Source organism: Sesamum indicum, linkage group LG2 (genome assembly GCF_026168435.1).
Source record: "Sesamum indicum cultivar Baizhima isolate 11 linkage group LG2, ASM2616843v1, whole genome shotgun sequence".
Classification (NCBI taxonomy): Eukaryota; Viridiplantae; Streptophyta; class Magnoliopsida; order Lamiales; family Pedaliaceae; genus Sesamum; species Sesamum indicum.
In genome coordinates this window covers 17,021,200-17,039,717 of record NC_142658.1, presented here as the reverse complement: position 1 = coordinate 17,039,717, position 18,518 = coordinate 17,021,200, and the positions used below count along the sequence as shown (strand labels likewise).

Sequence of the window (18,518 nt, the reverse complement as noted above, 5' to 3'; positions counted from 1 at the left end):
CATGGTTACAGTACTATGCATTTGTCACATAAACTTGTCATGCATATAATGATGATGCATCACTGTTGAGATCTTATCGCTAATGTGCTTTCTTCTTTGATTAGCTTAGGGTGTCGCAACACCTTTGTTGTTGATTTCTACATCATATACTTACTAATGTTAAGAAGGAAAGACATGATGCAACCGTGTTGGAGCGTCAAATTAGACAAATCTGGAAAAAGTATTATCAGTTGAGCATTTTTCTTTTCATTTATAATATTGCATATACTGTGCTGTTACAATACTTATCCTCAAATGATAACAGATCTTGGAGAAAGATAACTAGGAACATATCCACTCCTTGGTTTCTTAAGTTTGGGGGGTGGGGTGGGGTGGGGTGGGTTGGGGTGGGTTGGGGTGGGGAATTATGTTTGCACATGCTCTAAACAGTAATAGTCTCATAGTTCACATAATTGGTCTTATTGATCTCTTCCACTTCAAATGAATGAAAAAAGTAATTGAAATTAAATTGTTAAGTAGGTGGAGTCTCAGCCATATCCCTGTGATAATCAATGGGTGGCTTTCTTTTGCTGTGACTCAGCCAACCCCACTTGCTTTTCATTGGTCTTTGTTGAGGAAGACACTGCATATGTGTGGACGAAAAATAATTCCTGCTGCTTCAAATTTCATTGCTTTTTATTTGGTGTTAGGATAAGAATGAATGGAGGGTCTTCCTGAAACTACAACTTGTGGTTGTAATGAAGTCTATGCTTGCATTTTCTTCAAGTTTATTTCTTTTACATGCATGCAGTTGTCATTAAAGATAACTACTCTATTGAGCATTGATGTATGTGGTTAGGATTGCATGTGCCCTCGATGATGTCATTAATGGTTCTAATTGAACTGCATAGGCCCTTGTGGTTCTCCAGTAACATTTTTATGGAATGTGTAGACTCAATAAGCACACAAACACGATATATTTGGATATGGCACTTGCACTTTCTTGGTCGATATCTCTTTCCTTTTCTTTGCAGACGTGGTCGATTAGACAACTTATCCTTTGTAGTAGTTGAACCCTCCTTGTGCATTCTATATGGTTAACATTCTAGGCTGGAAATGTATCATAGCTGAGAACGCATATCTGCATGTGAAACTGAAAGAAAACAACAATTACTTGGTTTCTTCTCAGCTTGGTAGCAGATGTTAGATTGGACAACGGACAAACGATGCTTGTTAGGCTCTCTGTTGTCTTTTATTTTACGTTTGTTAAAACCTTAAACTTTTGCCCAAGTTTGAACAAGATGAAGATTGTGATTATAAGTGCCAAACAATGTGGATCATGTGCACCCAGTCTCTTAGTTATACAAACGGAGCAGAAAAACAACAAAAACTCACAGCTGCTCAACGTTGATAGTTTGGGTTGGATAATTTCTAGTCTTGGAAGTTAGTAATGCTGTACTCATGTCCACCAACATATGCATTTGTGGTGAGAATTGCCTGTTATCTTCAATATTCTTCCTAACTTGATTCCGAAATTCTATTCTAAATTTGCTTCAGCTCCGTCCAAAACCATTTATAATCCCAGTGGATTATCTATGTATGTATTTTATAGAAGTGTGAATAATTTGTAATGTTTTATGTTATAGGGAATTTGATACAATTTTATAATTATATTTTAATTTGTATGCCACAAATCATAAAAGACTAAGATAAGAATTGAATATGTATTTTAAAGGAGGTATATATCAAAGTAAGAAAAACGTTAAAAAATCTTCATCTCATGTACAAAATGAAAGATGATACAATGCATTTTCAACCAATTACGCGAAAGAAAGTATTCATAATGGCAACAACACTTCGCAATTGTTGCAGTATGAGAATGCTACAATGGAGCTTTTAGATGCATTAAGGAAAGTTACAGATGAAATACAACTAGATTTAAATTTTAAACATTAGCAAACAATAACAGAATCATATTTTATTAAGTTGCCATATATAGTTATATTTGTAATGTTGTAGAATTATTATTTTATAATATTGAAGGGACCATATATTTATATAAAGGTCTTTCAGACAATTATTATATTATTTATTTATCGAAATTATTAATTTAGACCTTGGGTTCAAGTCGAAATCAAGAAAAAATATTTTAAACAAGTTATTAATTTATAAAGGTTCTACTGTATGTATATCGACGGATTGCCACTGAAAAGGTGACATATGGAACTTCCATCCCATAAATAGTTCCACTCCACTGATTCTTAGTTGTAGAAATTTGAGGATCTTCATATTATATTGGCCAGAAGCCTGTCTAACCTAATGCCCACTTTTTGGTTCTCTTATAATTTAATTTCTTTATATATCACGCCCCTTGAGCTCAGATTTAATCATAAAAATACCTCTATTATTTAACAAAATATAATTACATCCCTGTCAAGAACATATGTAAAATAATGAAACTATTGAAATAACATTTGTCCAGTTGGCTTTATTTTTCAGCATATGTATGATATGGGAGGGTGTTAATGTTAGTTTTAGAAAAGATGAGTATTTGAGTAACATTATCAGTCTTACTACTTTAGAATACCTTATTATATTAAACACAAACATTTATCATGATTAGTAAATAATTTAGTCTGATCTTAGTTGTTGCTTCTATTTTGAAAATTGTTTGTAAAATGATCAAATATCATTCCTTATAAATAGGTATATCAAACTGAGTAATAAATATGTAAAAAGATAATCAAAAGACAAGGATTTACGTGTTTTAGATGTATAGCGATTTTTTTAGTCAATTCAATAGTTGGAATTTTAAAAATTTTAGCTCAAATACAGCCCGACAATGATCACACCCGTACTTAGCGGTCTAATGGTGTTGGAGGGGTTTGGTGGGGGTTTTTAGTTTTTAATGTATTGATATTTTTATAAATCATAGTCATCTCACTTATAAAATTATGTAAATCTTAGATCTCTTCGAAATACATGACACATATAGTACCAGTCATAAGTATTTTAAAATCACAAGTAAAAATTTACATACAAAGTAAATTTAACAACATCTAATACAATGGCTAATTCTTTAGTAGAGAAAAAAAAAAACAAAAATGTGTTTTTACTTTTTTAATATGACGTTAATTTAAATATCATATATTTATCTAACTGATATGACAAATTGAATAATTCATTAGCAAATTATATTTTTCATAATTAATGGTATTTCCATTATAGAATGATTGAATTAATACGGAGAGTTTTATGATTAGACTATGTTTACGATTACTAAACGACATAATTGCTTCTAATATATGAAATCTAGAAATTAGTCGAGGTTTAAAGGAGATGGTGTAGCATGTATTAATAGAATAGCCCCCAATGAATGAAGGCTGAAAGAGTTCAGGTTCAAGAAGATAATGTAGCATGATCCAGGCTCTCCATTATTGCAACAATGAATGATCAACTTTTTTTGACTAATATAAGGAAAAAGAAGAGGGGGAAAAAACAAGAGAAATAGAGATAAGCGAGCTTGATCTAATTACAAAAAATAAAATTTGATCTAACTGCAAAAGATTAAGTTAATATAGTGATTTTGTTCAACACTTGTTACGTGGTTCTGTTGTATGATCTATGTTCACAAGGCAAATGTCCACTTATGCTATTTTCTTTTAGTTTGAGGTAACAATGTTCACCAATTTTTACAGGATTAGACCAATCTAATAATAAAAAATAGAGAAATCAGGTAACAATATTCACCAATTTATATAGGTGGATCAGACCAGTCAATAATGAAAAATGGAGAAAAAATACCAAAATCAAATTACATAAATATAACAAGAATTACTTAGATATTATTATAATTTTATAATTATTTAAAAAATCAATTCTTGATTCTCAACCATATAGTTTAAATTTTTAATAAAGAATCTATTTAGTGAGAATGACGGAGCATAAGTTAATAGTTCATTTCAATATTTCATCAAGCAAAAAATTTAAGAACTGATGATATCAAAATCTTAAAAACGATTGAATTAGCTGTTGTAAATGGCATTTGATATGTTGATTTGAACAATAATTTAATCTAATCTGTTGGATGATAATTAGAAGGTTAATTCATAGATTAGATTGTGTTGGTATACCACGTTGAGAAAATGAAGTAATTGACATGAGCTTTAATAAGAATATAATTAGATAGGGTTATAAGAGTAAACAATATTCTTGACTTGTCTTGCATTGGAAGTTTTATGAAAAAACATTCTCTTTATATTAAGTTCAAAGTTTAAAAATTGATGTTTGAAGTTTTATTGAAAATTAGACTGAATTTGTGGAAACCCTACACACGTATTGTTGTTGCCCACCTTTCCCAACTCGGCGCAAGTGCGGGAGTTGGGATGAATGTTTCAATGTATATGTATTTGTAATTATTTTTGTAATTTAGCTAGCGCTGTTGGAGATCTATATAAAGAGGCTCATCTGAACCACATTAAAAAAATCTTCATTTTTTAAAATCTACGTCCTCTTCCACTGTGTTTTCCTCAATTGATTGGTGACAGAGCGTTTATCGAGGTGAATTTTGATATAGTACAAAGATAGAATTTTGAACCGTCTTACCCTGAAAAAAATAACGTAGAAATCCATGCACATTAAGAAACAGGACGTCTAATTTTTCCAAAATAAGCAGAAACGATTCTGATTCGATTGTTATAACCATAGTTCTTATAATAAAACTCTAACCTAACTAAGTCATTGTTTACAGTTTACGTAGAACAACATATCTAAACTGTTTGTGTTTTGTTCCAATCTATTAATTTGTAAATTGGTTTAATAGAACTAATATTATCATCTTTATAAAACTGAAATATTACTTTATCAAATTGTGATTTACGTGATTTCATAACTGATCATTGTTTCCAACAATAGCATCCATAAAAAATTTCAATATGCAAAGAGCTTAACAAGAAATAACGATATATAGTTGTTTTATGTTTTTTTGTTCCCCAATTTCACAACTGGTCCATAGATACAAAAAAATAACAGTGACAGAATAAATTTTAAATTTAAAAAAAAATAAAAAACACAAATAGGCATAGGACAATTTTATCTTCAACAGCTGTTGGCAAATGGGGTTGGCGGGAAATTAGTTGCAAACTTGGAATAACAGCTATCACATGATATTGCAAATATCTAGCAGATATTTTTAGATTCTTTTGAAAGATTTTTTGTCCATAAAAAGCCTCAAAGATCCATTGATATTTTAGGTTAATATTAGTGCCTTCTGCATCTGTCTTTTTCACTGCTACTTCCTCAAGCAGAAACAACCCTGCAATCTCCTGTACACAAATGCCCACTTCATCATCATCTGTTATGCTTTGCTTTCAATCATTTCTCCAACCAATCCCATTTCCCCCCCACACCCCCCAAGTTTGGGGGGTTGGGGAGGTGATTGGTGGTGTATGGTTTGAACATGAAGCAACTACAGAATCCTTAAATCAGCTAAGCGTATATGTACCCTATGTATTGCAAGTTTGTGTTGGCTGCAGAATTTCTACAACCGAAAAAAGAAGAGAAATTCTATGCTACTTGCTTGGGTATTGAACAAGTAGCTACATAAGCTGTTGTATGCGTTCCTGAGAATATATTAAATGAGGTACTGAAATTACAACATATATATATATATATATATATATAATCTAATAATACACAACTTCGAACATGTGAAAAGGTTCAATAGAGTAAATATCACCACATATGATTCAATAACACACAACTCCGCATGGATCATATTAGTACCTGATAGTCATAAAACAACTTTAATAAATGTCATGTATTTAGTTATTCTCCATACTTATTCGCCCGAACCATTTGGAACTATCAGAAGATCTCATAATACATGAACTCAACAATCTTCCAACAGGATAAACAACATGCATACCATCTGATGCTTTGAGGTTTTCATATATCTGGGCTCATACTTCGATATCAGTATCTGGAGATTGTAGATGACAATATTTGCATTTAAAGTTAGTCTGCCACTGGAAAAGCAGATCCAATTTTGTTGCCGAGACGATAGCACTTGATATTTACAAGGTAGGGACCAAGCTCAACATGGTTGTCTTCCCCTCCCAAGTAGAAGCAGAGAGTATAAATTGCAATTTCAAACTCAGGGCTCACTCCAATCAATGTGCTTGAGACAGATTTCAGAACACCATTCCATTCAAACTGAATAGTAAGTAACTGTGTCTCTGAATCGGGCTGCAAGAGTAAGAGAAAATTGAATTCAAAAGCCCACATGAGTACTAAAGTTGGTATCCTCAGTTTAACACCTCATTTGCAGAAAAAAGAAAGAAGAATTGGAGCCTTGGATGATACTAGACATAAAGTACATGGAATAGATACAGTTCATTTCGGAGATTGAAATATTACTGGCTAGCTACTGGATAAAGATAACATTTCAACTACTAATTACAGGAACATTTCAAAGCAGTACCAGACAGTCACCTGGAATGCATCGAGTCTAGAAACCGAGCAACGCAAAACACAACAGAACAGAGCTTCTCCAAAGAACAAAAGGAATAAAAAATGTTGAATTTAAATTTTCAGACAAGTTCAACTCTTATGAGGATGCAAATAGGTCTCTATACTAATGCATGAAAGTGAGAATATTTCAAATTGATTTATATCGACTGGTTTTCCATTTTATAGTAAAGAACTACCCAGTATAAAATCTGAAAAGTATTAATTCGTTACAGGTTATTTTAGAAAAAAGCCACAATTCTTTCCAAATAGGTTGAAGATTGTACAAGTAGAAGTCAAAACCTCGAGTGAATCATGCAGTATGCATAGGAAAAGCAAAATAAAATTTTCCTTCATATTTGTCTCAAGTAGAATGCTAAGCAAATAAATTACTTGTCTAAAGTTGAATGCACCAATCTTCGATATGGGATGCCCATAAATTGTGTCCCATTTCCAAAAATGACAATTTTCTTTACCAAGCACCTATCACTAACTTTTGAGGGAAGAAATGGTAAAGACAACCAAAACTTCCTCTTCTTCAACTCCGTACAAATTATAAGTGAGAGGCTCGCATTCTGATAGAGTAGGATAGAGGATGACTAGAACCCGAAATACCTCGAGAAGTTTTCTTCCATATGTGTGGCAGACACCAGATCAAAACAGTGTGCATAGGAAAAGCAATAGTATATTGTCCATCTTCATTAAGCACACAAATTCAATGCTTTTGGCAGTCCTTAACAAATTAGAATCAATATTACGACTACATTACTTCTCCAATTATGTTCTCCTGTCGAAAGCGCAAGAGCTAAAAGAAGGATCATGACGATGATGGCTCCATTGCAAAAGAAATACATCGTGTTAATTAAGGTTGTCAGGCTCTCTAGTAATGACATATGTAACAAAGCATATGAAGATTTAGACTTGGGGCTCATTTGACCTCTCATGTTTGATGTACCAAAGCCCTTTTTTCAGCAAACTCCTCCTTGCCTATAGATAACTAGTACTCCACATTTCATTAGCATTTTCAAGATTTAGTAGTTAATATACTTTATGATCGAACCGATGCTTTTATATAGGACTCTGTGTTCTGTCACTTGGTATTGCAAAGCCTCAAGTCTTTAGACAAGCTTCAAGCCTCTGCAAAGCCTCCAGTTTCTAGTCAGTCTTCAAGCTATCCTTGGTTATCTTAATTATTTTAAAAAAAAATTTGAACTTTTTCTTTTGTTAAAAATGATTTTGTGATATGTTAAGAAATTCATTTTGGGTATGTTCTTAAACTATATAATTCCAAAAATGTCCAATTGTTTTTCTCAATATTTTTCATATTTCAGATATTTCACATCTACAAGTACAGTTTTGATATACAAAGAATCGAGCAGGAGAAGGGAATCACTAGAGATAAACAAGCAACAGTATGACCATTTGATCAAACTAAACAAAGTTAACATGATGAATTTCATCTCTTTGCTTTCATAGCTTCCAATTTATATAACTTCATCAAATAGCAACTTTGTATTAACTAACAACAAAAGAATCACCTTATGCTTTACATGTCATATCAATACAATTTCCAAAAGGAAAATGAGTTTTTCTTTTAATCATAGCAACCACTACATAAAATGAAATATCCAATTTTCCAGCTCAAATATTGCATTAGAAGTGAAAACATCTCAGTTTCTCATTTAAACAGCCAACTAATCTTAATTATACTGTTATAAACTAATTTCAACAGTTGGCCTACTCTTAACAAGATCTTCATGTGTATCAGTATTTCACTTCAAGTACAGCAGACATGTAATTACCTAAAAATATATATACACACATGCTATCCATGCACATATATAGATAAAGAACATTATGCTGCTGTGCTTGATCATACATTGACTTAAAGGATTCATGAGAAACAGCAGATTTTGACTCAGTGAATCCACCACTCCCTCGTTCCAGACTGAATCCATGTGCAGCAATACAAAGCCAAATTATCTAATATGTTGACTTACTGACCTTCTGACAATATTCATATTACAAAATTTTAAAATCCTAAAATTTGTCATACGTCATATTATTTGAGTACTTTACGTGACTTGGTTAAATTGTAAATTGCTGCATTATAAAAAATTGAAGTATGTATCAAGAGGACACTAAATTGGAGATGGTTCCACCATATCCATGACCTACTTAAGCAAACAAATTTGGCAAGTGCAAGTGCAAGTAAAGTCACTAACCATATCACCACGCCTTCGAGGAAAAACATAGCCTTGATAGTCCACCCTCCCCTTTGCCTCTTCTAGATAGAACTGCAAAAAATGTACATGCCAGTAATTAATTGCTAAAAAGGGTCTGGGATTCCGCACATAACGCAACAGAAAATTAGAACAATGAGAAACCAAATGGAACTAGGAAATGTTGCATGCAATTTGCTCATTGATACTGGACTTATATTTGGTGTAAAGCGTGGATCAAACATTAATCTTTAACTTTAAATGGTGAAATGAAATAATTTTGGTTACAGCATTCATGCGTTACATGGGTTAATGTTAACAAAGTGTAACTCCGGGAATATAAAAATCAACTATTAACAGCAAATAGAAATTAATAGTCTTTCATGTCTTTTGCGGCAACAACAGAAACTTCTATATCCGACTCTTCAGAAACTAGGAAATCAGTGACATATTTCTCCACATTCACTACGCATTCAGGATACTCGTTGCAGAATAGGGATAACCTGAATAACAAAATTATGACTTCTACTTGCCAAACATTGATATTGTGCACGAATCTATAGAGTTCCAAATAAAAGCTTTAGCAGAGAAGACAACTTTCAGAGAAGAACCTGAATCCAGTTATGAAATCCTGACACTTCTTGCTCTCTCCGTTGTTTGATCTCTCCAACAAAAACATGTTCAAAAGCAGAAGAAGAGCTGGATGTACCACCTCGGCCATAAAGATCAAACCAGAGACTTGTCATCATTCTCTTGAAATCTTGATAACTCTCAGGTGCAATGCCCTTGGTCAATAGATACTTGTAAAGGTATTTAATTGGAGCAGTTCTACTGATCTCTTCTATAAATGCTTCTTGCTCTTGTCTCTCTTCAGCTGTTACAACTTCTTTATACCCTTCATGTGGATTATAATTATCTAGAAGAGAACAGAATCGTGAAAAGGTGGGCCTACTGAATATATCTTCACTCAACCAGGAAAATAGGCTCCCTTCAGCCATGTCCCCCTTCTGATAAACCTTCTTCCCTTCACCACAATCAATCTCATAATCTTTGCCAGGTACTAAGCGGTTCAAATCAAGCTCCCAGAGTTTGTTAAGAGCCTTTGACAAATCAGCCAGCTCTTCATCGGTTGGTTCTAGGTTAACACCATAATCAACGTCACTAGAGTACTCTTGCTCACGAAGAGGGCGTTTGTAACTGTTCCGCTGATCCATATGTACCTGGCCACCAAGCACTATAGATAGTTCATGAAATGGTAACACCTAAGCAAGGTTTGATTGATTCAGAAAGAATAAATAAAATGAAAGAAGCTATTCAAGATTATAGACCAGACAATCATGGGATATTGGAAAACTGGTCAAGTCGTTAAACATACAACTTATGGATAACCCAAAAAGTACGAAAGGCTAAAAAGCAAGCTAAATGTGAAGTTTAACAAAAATTAAAAGCACTAGAATTTAATTTAATCATATCACGAAGCATAACAAATCCTGTCACAAACAGTATGACATCATCGAATTTAACATATCTTAATAGTCATAGCATCCAACTTTATATTTTTCCTGAGATAACCTTCAGCTACCAGCCTACCGGTACAAGGAGATAGAAGTTGGAATGCTGGAAGCTATAGGAGCTGTGGCTTAATGAACAAGGATTTAGGTTCCTCAAAGAAGCAACTTGAGAATCACCTCAGTCCAGCTTCTCAACCAGAGGAGCTATCTACCATAAATTTACAACTTCCAGTACTCTGCTCCTAAGAAATACCTACTCAAAACTCTGGTTACTCAAACAACAGATATCCATCACGTTATTACTATAGTTTGTCTACATGCACATAATTTCCAGTGAAAATATAAGACCACCAAGAAATTATAGCAAGGAAACTTCAATAAAGTACAATGGTTCGACCACATAAGACAAAGTGAGTTCTAAATAGAGTTTAGGGAAATCAAATGATAACATCAGATGAAGTTCTACTGAGACCTTATGATGCTGCTTGGAAGGCTTCTTGTGGACAGTCTCCCAACCATCATTATTTGCGCCTCCATCCTGTATATGAGCCAAAACCAGAAAATTTAGAAAGAAAAACTTCAATACTTAGTAATATTGATAATGAAGCAATACAATCTCTTGGTTTCTGATGGTCCTGATAAAATCTTCTTTTTCACTAATTTCATTAACTCCATGCATTTGAGACATCAGTAAGCATACCAATTATTGGAAAATCACATCAAGAGAATCATGATTGGGAACTGAAAAATAAAGTCACTAATATTTCTATGTGAATTTTAGGTACTCTTTGGTGGCATCACTGCATCAAGAAATACTCATTCATCTGAAGGTCCAAAAAGTGCTTCACTTGGACAAGGAAATTTAAATCAGTAACTTTTAATTGGTTTCTTTTATTCTTTTCCCTTTTTTTTTTCCTCTATTCCTTTTAGGCTACAAACTAGAACAGATGAACAAGTATCACTATCAGAACCAACAACATCAGCAATAATAAAAACATTGACCTTCTGGGGTCTCATCGTCGGCCGAGACTCTCCTGATTCCCACTCATTTCTTCCATATCTCTCTTCCTGCTATACACAAACACACAAAGCATGCAAACAGCACTTGGCTGTAATGTCGCTACAAGTTTCTCCAAAGAATGAAAGGAATCACGAGACTTGAAGAAAACAAGGAAAATAACCTCTCCGCCGGGGCGACGTCTAGTGTCATAATCAGAGTTGGAACTGAACCGATCATGGTCTTCCGACCCCCCAGATACCACCTGCGCATTTATCAGCACACACTGTAATAGTACCCAGACACACTACACACAGGCAATTATGCAACAGATAACCAGAAAAAGAGGAAGTATCTTCGCTAACCTGAGACCAAGTCGATCTGGATCGTTCGTCCCGTGGCTGAGAGTCCCTTTCATCTCGATCATCACCACGTTCAGGATGACCCAATGCTAAATCGACGAGGTTCTTGACTAGCCCATCCATTGCAGATGCGAATTCAGTAAAACTGGAACGGGGGGATTGAGAAATGTGAAGTAGAGAAATGAGGAGATGTAGAGTGTATTTATGATCTGATGTGAAGTAGTTAAAGTGAGACAGTTGGCGTTGGCGGGGGAACGGAAAGCCACTTGCGTTTTTTATTAAGTTTTGGGGGTTTAAAGCGTTGTTGCCGACCAAAGACGTGGTTTGACTTTTCATTTACTCAAATTTGTTCTTCTTCGTCTTCTTTTTTTTTTAAAAAAAATTAATTTTTATACTGAATTTTTAAATTAGCATTTGGATTTACAAAAGAAAAATAAAATTTGAGTTTTGTTAGCGTGGGTTATTTATTTTTTATTTAATATTTATTTTATTTAATTTATGATGATATTTTCTTAGCTCCTTTAAGAGCATTCACATCTTGGATGTCAATCACATTGATGTTCATGCTAGAGAGTCGATCCGCACAAAACTTTCTATTGGGTAATTACGTAAGAAATGTGATGTAGGGGCTACATAATGGTCTCATTAACTTTCGTAAATACCCACAAACTACTTGATAACATCATTAATGACCACCGTCAATGCCTTTCTTTTTTTATTTGATTTGAATTCGGCTATATATGGGCTCATGGTAACCATTAGATTATTTCTAAATCAATGATTCATGTGAAATCTTACAGTTTAGGAATGTTTATAAATGCTATATCACTTTTCGGTAAGCAAACGAGGAAAAAAAAAGTTGAGTTTTATTGATTGTTGTATGGCAAGTTAGCTATGTGGTACAATAAAGCTGATTATGTTGAGATTAAATTGATTATATTCTATGCATGTTGCCTATTTATCTTGTTTGGACTATGCTTGATATACATATGTAGATAGGACTGGTTATTTACTTACTGAGTTGTAGGCTTATTCCTCTATTGATATTTTTTTTTTTTTAGGAATAGATCTTGAGGTAGTTGCTTGTCGAAAGTTAGGTCCAAACACTATATTCAGTCAGGTTAGGCTAGCACGCAGTTTTCTCCTCATTGTTAGTTAAAATGCAAATCACTTTTTGGTTGTATAAAGAAGACTTAAAAGTGTGAGAATTACTTGTAATGGATTACTTTGTGGTGTTTGATATGTGTATATATATATATATATATATATAATGTTGTGGGTTGATTATGCCTATTATGACATTGAGATTATATGTGCATATTGATTAGATGATTATGTGCATATTTATATATATAGATACATGGGCTACTTTAAGTATGATGTTTAGGGAAGATATAGCTGTAGTAACGATAGAAGGTGCTACAGTTGTTGCCTTTGCAGCTTTCCATAATGCAAATTTCAGTGCCTATCCTTTGAACCCAACAGTTTTAAAGTTGTTATGCAAGTGTCTAACACAAAATCTGTGTTCAATAGTGGGCATGACAACCTCTACTACAGGAATTAAAACTTTTTGTTTATCAGAAATTAGAGTATACTCATAATCTCTAACTATTTGAAAATCTCCTTTCAACAGCCTAAGGAACCACTCCCAGGTTTCTCTCATTTCACTAAAAATAATAGCATAAACCACAAGATACACATTGTTGCTAGGATCAACACTAACAACATTTAACAAAATTCCACCCTTAGGACCCTTCAAATGGCAGTCGTCCACCCCAATTAATGGTCTACAACTACTCATAAACCCATCCTTAAGTGCTTTTAAACAAATGTACAACCTTTTAAACTTTCTCTAATTATGTTGTCCACCATCAGTAGTTGACATATGATGTGTATGCACATACCGCACCTGCAAAAGGACCAAAACACCCTTCATTAAGGGCATTATAGCACACGATCAGGATCCGCGTGTTTTGTAGCAAACGGGTCGCACTTGACCCGACCCGGATCGCACAGTCTGACTGAAGACCCGGATGATGACAACCGTTCGATCAGAACACGCACCGATAAGATAAGGCCACGTGGCCCAATACTGGACGTACAACTGTGTTCTATAAATAGACCCCGACGCATTATAAATGAGGTAACTGTTACGCATTAATTGAGGCCGAATTCCTAGATCGCATATATTTCTCTCGATCAACCTAACTTGAGTGTCAGAGGGTTATTGTCGGGGACGTGCCCGACGAGCTCACGGTTCGTGTTTTATTCTCAGTGGACCCAAAATCTGGTTCGGAAGAGTTAATCCGTCTACAGTGAGATCGTCACTAGAGATCGAACAATTCGACCCGGATCAGTTGGCGCCGTCTGTGGGAACATCTGAGAATTCCTTAGCATAATGGAAGGTTCATCGAGGAGAAACGCCGGGGAAGAAGAAACACCAAGAAAAGGAACAGGAGCGACCATTCAACTAACTCCTGACGAGTTGCAGAAGATGATAGAGGAAGCTAGCCGGAAAGCAATCGTGGAATATGAAAGAAGAACCGCGACTCCACTGGTCAAAGAAACGGCGAGGAGGCAGTTATTCGAGAACGTGGAGCCGCTGAGAGAGTCGAGGGTGCAAGGCGAACATGAGCATCGCAGCAAACGACCAGCGTCATCCGACGCCGGCTCCAGCAGCCACAGTCATGCGAAGAGAAGGGAACCAGTAATTTCGCGTGCGGAAGTAGAGAGCGTAGGGAAACAGATAGAAAACCTCAACAGACAGATAGACGAACTCAAAAAGCGAGGTGAAATAGTTGCGCACAACAAAAACTCACCCTTCTGCAATGACATCCTGGTCCAAGTGGTAGAGCCAGGATTCCGAGTACCCGACTTGCCGAGGTATGATGGAACTAAGGATCCTTACGAGCATGTGGCGGCCTTCGACATGGTGATGAACTTATACGGACAGCCAGGACCGATCATGGCCAAATTGTTCGCGACCACATTGACAGGAAAAACACAAGAGTGGTTCACTAACTTGCCTCGGGGGAGCATTGATTCGCATGAACAAATGATCCAAAAGTTCTCCTTCCACTTTGCGAGTCGGAGGAAACAAAAGAGATCTGCCACCCACTTATTCACTATACGACAGAGAGAGGACGAAACACTGAAGAGCTTTGTGGGGAGGTTCAACAACGAAATGATAGAGATCCAGGATCTACGCATAGATATGATGGTCAGTATCCTGACTCATGGATTGAAGAAGGGTCAATTCGCGTCTGCATTCGCACGCGACCCGCCAGGAGATGCCGAGCAGCTTATGGCTCTAGCCCAAAAATATATCGATGAGAAGGAGATGAATGCGATGAAGGATTATGAGCGGAAGGAGCATGAGCAGATGTACAAAAGATCGAACGAGGCGAGAGAGGTCGGGGGAAGTAGGCAAAAGCAGGAAAAGCAAAGGAAACCCAAGTACATTCCCAAATACCATAACTACACCCCGCCGCCAATGTCACGGGAAAAGGCGTTGATGATGGTCGAGAATGCGGATGTTCTCAAATGACCGAGGCACACCAGGTATACCCCCTCCAAAAAATTCTCTAACAAATACTGCAGGTTTCACCGGGAGAGGGGGCATAACACGGAAGAATGCTTCCAATTAAAAGATGAAATTGAGAGATTAATGAGACAGGGGTACTTTAGAGACCGAGTCCCTCATAATTGCAAAGCGGGCAGGGAAGAGACCAGGAAGAGTAGGTCGAGAAGCCGAGATCGGAACCCGGGGCCCTCGAAGTCGACACATGCCCCAACCACCGGAAATAATGCGCCAACCAAAGGGGTAATCTACACGATCGCAGGGGGCTCTAGCCCAAACAGCTCGAACAGAGATAGGAAGAGGTACGCACGGACTATGAATTCAAGCCGAGGAAAAGAGTTCGTGCTGAAGGTGGAAGAAGAGGAAGCCATTTCCTTCAACAGCTCTGACAAACCAGAAGAGACTGGGGAGATGAACGACCCAATCGTCATCAGACTCGACATAGCGAATTTCACAGTTCATAAGGTCTTGGTAGATAGTGGGAGTTCTGCAGATATCATCTTCAAAAGTGTGATCGACAAAATGGGCTTAGAAAATCTTCGATTAGAGCCGGTCAGAACCCCGCTAGTCGGATTCGGTGGAAGCGAAGAGACGTCCTTAGGGATGATCGAGTTGCCAGTGTCCATAGGAGACGAACCCAAGCGGAGGACCACAATGGTGAAATTTTTGGTAGTAGACACACCATTTGCGTACAATGTGATATTGGGCAGGCCAGGACTGAATTCGTTCAGGGCGGTCATCTCCCCCTACCATATGAAGGTGAAATTCCCAACGGATCGCGGGGTCGGAGAGGTAGCATGCGACCAGAAAGAGGCTCGAAAATGTTACAATTTATCATTGAAGGGAGAACCCGAAGCAAAGAAGAGAAAGGTCAAGGAGAACGCTGAGCCACGGCCCTATGAGGCCGAACATCTAAAGCCCAGTGAGGATTACAAAGTCGTGCAGCTCACCCCCGATAAGCCGGACAAAACCACCAGGATAGGTGCGAGCATGAAGGAGAGGGAGATGGCGATGATCAAATATCTAAAGGAGAACATGGACGTGTTCGCATGGGGTCCGTTTGATTTCACGGGGATCGACCCGGAAGTGATCGTGCACAGACTAAACGTAGATCCAACAATGCGACCCGTGCGGCAAAAGAAGGGATCATTCGGGAGCGACAAAAACGAAATCATCCGAAAGGAAGTGGACAAGCTACTCAATGCCGGGTATGTAGCGGAAATTCAGTATACTGATTGGCTATCTAATGTAGTGCTTGTCCCCAAATCCTCCGGGAAATGGCGAATGTGTGTGGACTTTACAGATCTGAACAAGGCGTCCCAAAAGATCCCTACCCGTTGCCTCGGATCGATGTCATGGTGGATTCTACAGCAGGTTACGAGATGTTCTCGATGATGGATGCGTACCAAGGGTATCACCAGATCCACATGGCATAGGAAGATGGAGATAAGATTTCCTTCATCACGGAGAAAGGAATTTTTTGTTATAACATGATGTCTTTTGGTTTAAAGAATGTAGGAGCCACATACCAGCGCCTGGTTAATAAGATGTTCGGGAACCTGCTCGGAAAAACGATGGAAGTGTACGTGGATGACATGCTCGTAAAGAGCAAGAGGTCGCAGGATCACCTCGCGGATCTCGCCCAGGCATTTGCTATTATGAGATCATACGGGATGAAGCTCAATCCAAACAAATGCACATTCGGAGTAGGAGGAGGAAAGTTTTTAGGATATATGGTCAGCGAGCGTGGGATCGAAGCCAACTCGGAAAAAATTCAAGCCATCATGAATCTGCGATCACCGACCACGATCAAAGAGGTTCAGAAGTTAACGGGGAAAATCACCCCCTCGGCAGGTTTATTTCGCGATCAGCAGACAAAAGTCTCCCCTTTTTCAGGGTTTTGAGGAAGCCCAAAAACTTTGAATGGAATGAGGAGTGCGAGAAGGCCCTGCAAGAGTTGAAGGAATACCTGGCAACCCCCCTATTGGCAAACCCGAAAGAGGGTGAGGAACTGTTCCTTTACCTGGGTGTATCGGAGCATGCGGTCAGTTCGGTGCTAGTAAGAGAAGAGGGAGGCCAACAGAATCCCATCTATTATGTGAGTAAAATGCTCCAAGGAGCCGAGTTAAGATACACGGAGATGGAGAAGTTAGCGCTTGCGCTGGTGGTCACTGCTCGAAAGCTACGACCATACTTCCAATCGCATAGGGTGATCGTGCTAACGAATTACCCCCTGAAGCACGTAATGTCGCGACCCGAAGCGTCAGGTCGACTGATCAAGTGGACGGTAGAGTTGGGACAATATGACATAGAGTATCGACCTAGAACGGTCCAAAAAGCGCATATACTAGCGGACTTTGTGATAGAACTAGCAAGCGATCCCAACTTACCCATGGTCGTCGAGGAGCGAACCCCCAAATGGATGCTGCACGTAGATGAAGCCTCGAACGCCAACAGTGGAGGGGCAGGAGTATGGATACAGGGACCGAAGGGAGTTGAGATCGAGGTAGCTGTTCGTCTAGCCTTCCCCGTGACCAACAATGAAGCCGAATACGAAGCGCTCATACTGGGGCTAGAGCTCGCTTTCCAGGCGGGCGCCAAAGATTTGGAGGTGTTCACGGACTCTCAGCTAATCGCGCTGCAGATCGAAGGGACATATGAGACGAGGGAGAAAACGATGACATCTTACAAAGAGATCGCCCAGTAGTGGATGAGAAAATTTGACAGATGTTCGATTTTGCAGGTTCCTAGAGCAGAAAATGACAAGGCGGATGCCTTATCCAAATTTGGGGCCACCATGGATGGAATTGGAGATCGCAAGATTACTGCCCTGGTTCGAGGGCGACCGAGCATCGCAGGCGGGGCAGAGGTTCAGACGGTCGCAGAACTCGAATCATGGAAGGACGAGATTGCCAAATATCTTGAGGACGGCACCTTGCCTGTTGACCCCATCGCTGCAAAGAGAGTTAAATTTCGAGCCACCCGATTCACCATGTTGTCAAGACAGCTCTATAAACGAACAGTTGATGGACCCCTCCTGAAGTGCTTAGACGAGGATAGAGCCCTATATGTCATGCGAGAGATTCATGAAGGGAGCTGCGGTAACCACTCGGGAGCGAGGTCGTTGGCGCAGAAGATAATACGTCAAGGATTCTATTAGCCTACGATGGCAAAGGATTCCAAAGAGCTGGTGAAGAAATGTGAGAGCTGCCAAAAATATGCATCCCTGATACACCAACCTGCGACCCCGGTGGAACCAATCAAAATAGCCTGCCCATTTGACCAATGGGGGATCGACATCGTTGGACCTTTTCCCCCAGCACCAGCCCAGAAAAAGTTTATCATTGTGGCGGTGGAGTA

General features: G+C 37.8%; 2 protein-coding genes across 3 annotated transcripts; one reads left to right on the top strand and one right to left on the bottom strand.

Moving 5' to 3' along the window:
• Positions 1-5,678: 5,678 nt before the first annotated feature.
• LOC105155979 (uncharacterized) lies at positions 5,679-11,830 on the bottom strand. 2 transcript variants are annotated; one of them, XM_020691898.2, is made up of 7 exons: positions 11,582-11,830; positions 11,401-11,481; positions 11,222-11,290; positions 10,692-10,757; positions 9,320-9,928; positions 8,712-8,783; positions 5,679-6,225 (listed from the first exon to the last, which is right to left on the bottom strand). In XM_020691898.2, the coding sequence occupies exons 1-7, from the start codon at positions 11,699-11,701 to the stop codon at positions 5,995-5,997; spliced, it is 1,248 nt and encodes a 415-aa protein (XP_020547557.1). In that variant the 5' UTR covers positions 11,702-11,830; the 3' UTR covers positions 5,679-5,994. The 2 variants fall into 2 exon arrangements, with proteins under 2 accessions (XP_020547557.1, XP_011070281.1); XM_011071979.3 differs by having other exon boundaries at positions 11,222-11,287; positions 11,582-11,829.
• A 3,415-nt stretch (positions 11,831-15,245) lies between these two features.
• On the top strand, positions 15,246-18,318 carry LOC148789232 (uncharacterized). Its single transcript, XM_088877928.1, has 4 exons — positions 15,246-16,532; positions 16,670-16,983; positions 17,055-17,769; positions 17,902-18,318. Exons 1-4 carry the CDS (start codon positions 15,246-15,248, stop codon positions 18,316-18,318), a joined length of 2,733 nt encoding a protein of 910 aa, XP_088734054.1.
• Positions 18,319-18,518: the final 200 nt, after the last annotated feature.